Genomic DNA, 8,830 nt, shown 5'->3' with positions numbered 1-8,830 from the left:
CGAAGGTCGATTTGATACTTGTATCTCTAATGGACTACAATATCGAAAGTATCTCCCTTTTAGAACTCGGCTAAGAAGGGAATCTGGATATCTCAGCAATCTCCATAGTTGCTTTGCCAAAAGGGCAAGATTAAATTCTTCTAGTGTTCTAAAGCCTAGCCCACCTTCCGAAAGTTGAGTACACATTTGCTCCCATGATATCCAGTGTAGTCCTTTACTGTCTGCTTTATTACTCCACCAGAAATTGGCTATCGCGCTAGTTAGTTTTGAGCATATAGCTTTTGGTAAGAGAAAACACGACATTACATATGTCGGAATTGCTTGCGCCACTGATTTGATCAGGACTTCCTTGCCTCCCTTGGATAGAAATTTCGAAGTCCATAAGTTTACCTTCTTATGGAGTCTATCCCTCACGAATGCAAAGACTTGTGCCTTTGACCTATGAATCTTCTCAGGGAGACCCAAGTATGTACCTATGCCTCCTTCTTGTGATATCCCAACAATAAATTTGATCTCTTGACGTATATGGGACGGGACCTCGGTTCCAAACATGATGGAAGATTTGGAGAAGTTAATTTCTTGTCCAGACGTCTCACCATAAAAGCGGATTATATCGATAATTTCCTTGCATTGCTGAGGATCGGCTCTGCAGAAGAATAAACTGTCGTCTGCAAAAAGTAAGTGGGAAACACGTGAGCTTGCGTTTGAAATACGTAAACCCTGGATCTTTCCCTCTCTTTCGGCGTTCCTAATTTGAGCAATTAAGGCCTCAATACAAAGTATAAATAGGTATGGAGAGATTGGGTCCCCCTGACGAATCCCACGTGTTGGCCTAATTCGTCCCTTGGGATCTCCATTGATCAAAATACGGTAGGAGACAGAAGTAATGCATTGCATTATCCAACCCACCCATTTTTGATCAAATCCCATTTTTTCCATCAAAGCTCTTAAGAAATTCCATTCCACCCTATCATAAGCTTTACTCATGTCCGTTTTTATTGCCATAAATTTTTTCCGGTTGGCCTGATTAGAACAGAGGGCATGGAAGTTTTCTTGAGCAATGAGGATATTATCTGTGATTAATCTTCCTGACACAAAGGCAGATTGGGTCTCGGATATAAGTTCCGGCAAAAACTTCTTGAGACGTAAGCTCAGAATTTTTGAGATGACCTTATAGCTCACATTACACAAGCTAATAGGGCGAAATCTTGACATTTCACGAGGTCGTTCTCCTTTCGGGATTAAACATATATTTGTCTCATTTAGCTTGCCATCAAAAATTCCTGAGCTAAAAAAGTTCTTCACCATCTTAGTGAGATCGCCTTTTATGGTTTCCCAAAAGTTTTGGAAGAACAAAGCAGTCATCCCATCCGGTCCTGGAGCCTTTCCCGGATTCAGGGAGAACAAAGCTCGTTTGACCTCCTCTTCTGAGATTTCTTTTGTGAGATGCTCATTCATGTCAGGTGTGACCAATGTAGGTACATCCTTTATGGCCAATGTAGGGTCGTTCGCATTCGAGGAAGAAAATAGATTGTCAAAATACTCCACCGCTACTTTTTCTATCCCTTCTTCTGTATCAACCCAAACTCCAAGTTGATTAAGGATACCAGTGATCTTGTTCCTTGCCCTTCTTTGTTTTGTGGAAGCGTGGAAGAATTTTGTATTTTTATCTCCTTTTGCAAGCCAAAGTTCTCTGCTTTTTTGGTGCTAGTATGCTTCTTCTTCCCTATAGGCCTCACAGAGCTGCCATTTTAGGTTGAGGAGAGTTTCCGACGATGCTTGATCATCTTCATAGGTCTCATCAATCTTTTTTTGGAGATCTTTAATCAATTTTTCTGAATTTGTTTGATTATTTTTCTTCCAAATGGAGATAGCTCGTTTGCAATTCTGGATTTTTTTCATGATGAATCGTTCGATGGATATTTCATCACCTCCCCATCCGTCTAACACCGCCTCTTTGAGGCCTGGCTTACTAATCCACCTCTTGTCAAACATAAACCTTCTCAAATACTTTTTTGGACGTGTTAGTATTGATGCAAGGAGAGGACGATGGTCTGAACCCCACATCTTCAAGTACTCCACATTAGTGTGGGAAAAGATATTGTTCCACTCTTCATTTCCCATGGCTCTATCCAAACGACACTAAATCTTACCATTTGACCGTTGACCAATCCATGAAAATTGATTACCTTGGAAAGGAAAATCGATTAATCCACATGAATCAATCATAACACGAAATGGTAAAAAGGATGATTCTGATCTCTTTTTTCCTCCTCTTTTTCGTGATTCCTGGTTATTTCGTTGAAATCCCCAATAATAAACCAAGGCTCGGATCTGGTAACTCCGATACGCATTAGACGTTCCCACACATATCCACGATTTGCGGGAATAGGGTCACCATAGATAAAAGTCATAAAAACTCTGTTTCCATTAATGATTGTTTCGATGTCGATCAATCGATCATCTAACAACAAGAACTTAACCGGATAGTCCTTTGAATAGAAAAGGGCTAAACCTCCACTTGTACCTTCAGGCTCAACTGTTTGGAGGTTTTCGAATCCTAAATCAACTTGCAAAGATTGCAGAAACGTCTTATCGTTTTTAGTCTCAGATAAAAACATGAAACCTGGTGAGTATATTCGACACATCTCTCCCAGTCGACGAAAAGTCTCTTTAGCTCTCGCCCCTTGGCAATTCCATGCTATGGTTCTCATAAGTTAGTTCCGGAGGGAGAAAAAAACCCCACCGTACTAAACTTGCAACTCGGAATTGTAACCTTTGCTGAAATATACACTTCACTAAGAAGGAAGTATGAAGACTTTTTCAATAGGTCCATTAACAAAGAAACACCACATTGTCCCATTAGCATGGGGGAAAAAAATTGTCCTATAATCATCTTAGGGGGAGGTATTGGTTTAGGATTTAGAAAGAATTTTAATGACTTTAAAAGTTAGGTAAAATATGTTGTTATTCAATCAAGACTTTTAAAAACTCTTTAAAAATTTGGTGTTATTGGTTGTGGATTTGTAAAAAGTTATCTAAAATCTTGATAAATCTAGTGTTATTGGATTAAGAGTTTTATAAAGTCATTAAAAGTTTTATGTTATTCAAGTAAAACAAAAGAATCTTGGATTGTTAATGAATTCAAATTTTATGTTATTGGTTTAAGATTTTATATCATTTCCTTCATAACAAAAATCATGAAAACTCTTTCATCAAATAGAAAGATTTTACAAGATTAGAAAAAACAAATCATCAAGATTTTAAAAAACTTACTAAACAATCTCTTAGAATCCTTCATTTTTAACTTTCAATTTTCTATGATTCTAACAATCAGAAAGAACATAAAAGTTATTAAAATTCTTTCTAAATCCTAAACCAATACCTCCCCATTAGCCAAGAACTGGTCCATCTTACATAAATCATTTGTTAGCACCAAAAACTTAAGAATTATTCTATGGCCCATCCCAAATAGGGTTTCATTTGTTAAAAGACTCGGTTTTTTAACACCGGAGCAAAGGCGACGGTTAACCGGAGGGAAGAGAGGGAGCATCGGAGTAGTTTTCCGGGATGGTTGAGTCGATCTCACCCTCGACTGGTAGGGGACTCTTCTAATTATTTTCCGGGTCCGTGGTAACAGAACTGGAGGGAAGATGTCACAGGCACCAGAACTAGGAGATCTGGGTATGTAATTGGGGAGAGCAGCGGAGATGTAAGCGGATTCAAAGGAGAAATAGTAATTAGTTGAGATGATTCTCTTCCCCTTGATGGAGATGGCAGAAGACGTATCACCGGCGGCGCAGCAGAGGACGAATCGCCACCACCAGTATGAAGCTTCAGGTGTACATCCCGAGAAAATCAACCTACCCAGAAGTGGGTCACAGTACCAGAGGCAGACTGTGATTTTTGGGTTAAAATTGTTGGAAATCCAAACTACAACAGATAGAATGGAGAAGATTGAAATGTGATTTCTCTCCATGCAGGAGGATTTAGCTATTGATTTCAGATCTGACGATGACCCGTAGTGGAGGCTTAGATCCATTGGGTTTGACAAGGCATAGACCACCGAGAGAAGAAGAGACATCCTTGAATGTTTTAGTAGCCAAATTTTCTTCACAAGTGTGAGAATAGTTAGGTGAGAATCTCCCCACACAAACCTAATTTGACACAGAGGGAACTCATGAGGAAGCTTCGTTGAACTGAATATATAATTACAGCATTGTAAGTTGGACTCTGCAATTTGCAGGAAAAGTTTCCAAGAGAGATAAAGCCTTTCTTTAGGAAGAAGGAGATGTGGAGGAATAGGATGATGGATGTGATAAATATTCATCCGAGAAATAAGAAACCAAGCTCAGATCTAAAAGCTAGATTCAAAAAAGTTTTGAACGAAGCGGAGATGTGGAATCGTGTCTGAGAGGTTTTTTCTCTCTCCATCAAGAGATAGGACACCAACATGATATAAACAGAAACTTTGGACTTACGTTGAAGCAATGTATCTTTTATATATATATTTGTTTGTCTCTTACAAGGAAAAAACTTAAATTAGGACTAATCTTTTCAACTGCATCCGCTTCCCGTTGAGCTTCAACCCCATTCCAAAACCCTGAATACCTTACCTTAAAACCTTACCAAATAAATAAGTTGGCCACTTTGGCCTCCAATCATTTTTTTTTCGGTTCTAGAACTGAATCTACACTCTTTCTTCCTATATGTTACGGTTTTATGGCAACATATATATTCTTCATTTGACGTATTAAAACAGTATCATGGTTCTTTTTAAGAGGGCGAAAAGAGTGTGGATAAAAGTAATACTTAATAGTCAAATGAATTACTTTTTTTTTTATCCACGCTCTTTTCGCCCTCCCAAAAAGAACCGTGATACTGTTTTTTTTTTCTTTTTTTCTAAAAATCCAATTTAAAATCGGCAAATGGAAAAGAATATATACTGTATATAGTCTAATATGGAATGAAACTGAGCTATATTTGCTAACCAACGTAATATAATTCGTCATGTATGACATTGTCCGACTAAGTATTGTTCATCTTGAATATCCATTTATCTCATGTTTACTTTCAAATTTTTCTAACCCGATATTCATGCATAAAACTACATATGATCCAATAAGATAAAAAGATTGGGTTAGATAATTTCCGGATCCAATTTTTCTGCCAACCCTTGATACAATATTGTAACTTTATCTATGGTTCGGCTGATAAATAATAAATAACAATTCCTGCTTATCTTATAGTCTTATTGTACAACGTTTTTCTTTTGTCAGCGCTACACATTAAATTAAGAAAAATGCATGCAGAGATTGGCTTTTCCAGTCTTTTGAGGAATAGATCAATAGACTTCAGTTACCTTCAAAAGACGGGGTACATGTTTTTCCTAGCTTGTCTAATTTTTACTTTTAATAGTAATCGAAAAATGTGGATACATTCATGGACCGGTGGTGGTGGTCCTGGCGGACTTGGTGGTGGTAGTTGAGAACTAAAAAATGTGAGTACAAGTCTTTCCTCTTAACTGACATGTTCTTCATGACTACAAGTCTTATCTTCTAACTAATAATTTATCAAAAATGCAAAACTAATTTAGTTACGCTTTCTGTTGTCACAACTTGATCCGTGATTTTGGGGTTTCTCCCTTAGAAACTAGTATGTCATACTATTATCTGGATTAATTATTTACTCATTCTGTTTTTTTTTTACTCAAAATGTGAATAAATGAAATGGATAATCCAGATACAAAAAGCTAATATAGCTAGAAGGAACAAAGGGACAAGTTAAAAAATAAAACAGAGAAACCTATGACTCTGTTCCAAACCTTCACCGTTCTTGTTCAATCTGATTCTGCAACCAAGCTGGACCGTCTAAAGCAAGGTATGAGTTAAGCCGTTCTTGGCTTTCGGTGAAGAAAATTTGATAACGAACTCCCCCATCACCATATTACACTAGTAATTTTATCCAATTCAGCCCTGTACTTTGGCCATTTATCTGGAGATTCTAACGCCAAAACCACCGCCGGACAATCCGTCCAAACTTCACAAGCCATAATATGAAGATCATGGAGACTTTGTAAACACCATAAAAGAAAACTTAGTTCAGCAGCGATTCTATTAATCTGTGGAAGAAATGCATCTCTCACATGATAAAGAACATCTCCAATATGATTCTGTAGTATCCAAGCACCTCCAAAAAACCATGATTCCTTAACCCACGTTGAGTGGATGTTACACTTAAGCATACCAGGAGGAGGTCTAACCCAACAGTGAGACTGTGGATTACCTCGACAAGCCTCTCTAGAAAGAGTCTGCAAAATCAAACTCTGTTGTTTCAGCCATTCCTCCGATTCCTCAAACGTTGTAGCCAGTATAACATGGGGATCTTGAACACGGTTTGTAAAAACCACAGAATTTCTTGCCTTCCATATTCTCCATAGGATCCAAAGGATTGCTTCTCGACCCTCTCTGCAATTGCAGGATTCTTTATTAAAATTAACAACAGATAGATATTATCTACCACAGATGCAGAGAAACCCTGGGAGGGGAGAGGAAGAGCTACTGCAAACCAAACACCACTCGCCAAATGACAGCCGAGTAAAACGTGGTTTATTGTCTCATCTTCAATGTGACACACCGAACAGAGAGGGTTAACTGAGAGACCATGGCTACGCATACAATCCGCTACCGCCAGTGCTCCTGACAAAGCTCTCCAAAGAAAGACACGAATTTTAGGCTCTGATGCTGATATGTAAATATTTTACACTCTTTCATCATGCATTTTTTATTCATTTTTTTTTCTTTTAACTCATTGTTTTGCATTGTTTTTAGTGTCTTTTGCATATCTAGGTAGTCTTTGCATTGGTCTTGCATTCATCTTGCATATTGGAGTTATTTCAAGTGTTTAGGAGAAGTCCAGACTATTGGAACCAAATGGAGGTTGAGACATGCGGCTCGACCAAGCATGCCCGGAATAGACGTCATGCGACTCGAGCGACGCTCCCGAGAGAGAAGCAATGTAACTCGACCGACATGCGACTTGGACGCGCTCCTAGGAAGAAGCACCAGCATCCCACTCGATCCATCATGCCTAGAATGGATGTCATCCCGCTCGACCGACAACGCTAGTCATCCGACTTCTTCCACCTCTTTGATAGAGTCGAGTGAAGATTTTGCCTTGAGATTCAGCTTTCGACGTCTTCATCAAAGTTGTAAGGAATTGAGTCATTTTTCTAATTCCGTTTATTTCAAGCCAATTGGAGGTGTGGTTCAAGAGTTATCATCGTTTTAGTGTATGCGTATACACCCAGCTCGAGCCAACACCACTCTGGTTGAACCAACACCACTCCACTCGACCCAGATCGACCGACGCACTCCCAGAACTGACGACACGCGACTTGGACAACCCGATTCCCGAACCGACGCTCTATCTTGTCGTTTTATGTTTTAGGGCTTTCCATGTTTTTCTATAAATATTTTTTGTTAAGTTTTTACCAGGGGAATTTTTTATCTCGTTTTTGTTCTTTTTCTTAAGGTTTTACCTAGCCACCTAAAACGTTTTGAGACTTTGTAATCTGATATCTTCGAGTTTATTCAGTTTTTGCATTTGATTTTTTTTACAAAGTTGTTCATCCCATTTTTATCTATCTAATGATGCTTGATTCAATGTTTTCTGAGTTTGTATCGTTGATGATGATTTCTAGATCCGAGTAGTGTTAGAGTTCTTGAGGATGAGATAGATTACGTGGAGGATCTTAGTATGTAGGGTGTTTAAGCTTATTCGTATGACTCCCTTCTGGACTAGAGTTAGAATTACTAATTTCTCTCTGATCAATTGGAACTAAGTCTTAGACATTTCCACACCCAAAAGGTGTTTGATGAAATGTCTGACCAACTAGTACCAGAGACTTACATTCCTAGCCTAAGAGATTAGTTGTCTAGGATGTTTGTTGACGTGCATGAACTTGTTTGTCATGCCTGCTTGATCATGCTTCTCTAGCGAGAGATAGGTTTGGAAGTGGTTGAGTCTGAGTAGCTTCCGTCAAGAGATTGGATTAGCTAAGTTGTGATGTTCATTGTTTAGGGATAGTTTGCTTTTAACATGTTAAACACTCTGTAGATTAGGATACCCCACCGACATCAATTACTCCCATCCTTAGGACTTCTATCTTCCTGATTGATATTGCATTCCTGAAACCGTTTCTGATCCTGCTATCTACTTCATGCTTAGAATCATTTTTTGCTTTTTACTCATATTTACTTCTTGTCATACATTTTCGTTTCTAGTTCTGTAACTCATTTCCGTTTTGCATTCTGATTATTCTAGGATTGTTAGACATAAAACCACTCTCTGAACTGGCTTGACTTGTGATTGCTTGATTGCATCTTGATTGCTAGCAACATCCCATTTGGATTGACACCTTAAGTACTACAACACATAAGGTTAATTGAACCTGCTAGGACACACAAAAATCCTAGTATCAATTTGACGCTGTTGCCGTTTGGGATTCGTTTTGATACATTTAAGATTTCAAGTTTTGCAAGATTAAGTTCTGCTACAATTATCATTCTGAATACTGACTTGTTTTGGTTGTCTGCTTGTTTGTTTTGCATCTCAGGAACCTGTTGATTGCAACCTTGCATGCATACCATATCAAGAGGAACTCATAATCTCATTCCTGCTATTGACGACATCAATCGGTTGCAAAGACCACAACAAGCTCGTCCTCTCACTAATCATCCCGCACCAGTCATTATGGAACAACCTAACTGACCAAATCCGAGACTGCGACACATTGGTGCTGGAGATGCGCCGAACACTCATACTCAGC

General features: G+C 38.6%; 1 protein-coding gene across 1 annotated transcript; it reads right to left on the bottom strand.

Moving 5' to 3' along the window:
* Nucleotides 1-5,938: 5,938 nt before the first annotated feature.
* Nucleotides 5,939-6,665, bottom strand: LOC147928946 (uncharacterized). The gene is made up of 2 exons (XM_087486335.1): nucleotides 6,637-6,665; nucleotides 5,939-6,467 (listed from the first exon to the last, which is right to left on the bottom strand). Exons 1-2 carry the CDS (start codon nucleotides 6,663-6,665, stop codon nucleotides 5,939-5,941), a joined length of 558 nt encoding a protein of 185 aa, XP_087342461.1.
* Nucleotides 6,666-8,830: the final 2,165 nt, after the last annotated feature.

Source organism: Camelina sativa, chromosome 14 (genome assembly GCF_030686135.1).
Source record: "Camelina sativa cultivar CO46 ecotype springtype chromosome 14, ASM3068613v1".
Classification (NCBI taxonomy): Eukaryota; Viridiplantae; Streptophyta; class Magnoliopsida; order Brassicales; family Brassicaceae; genus Camelina; species Camelina sativa.
Note: the sequence above shows the minus strand (reverse complement) of the source record. Positions and strands in the feature narration are given on the sequence as shown.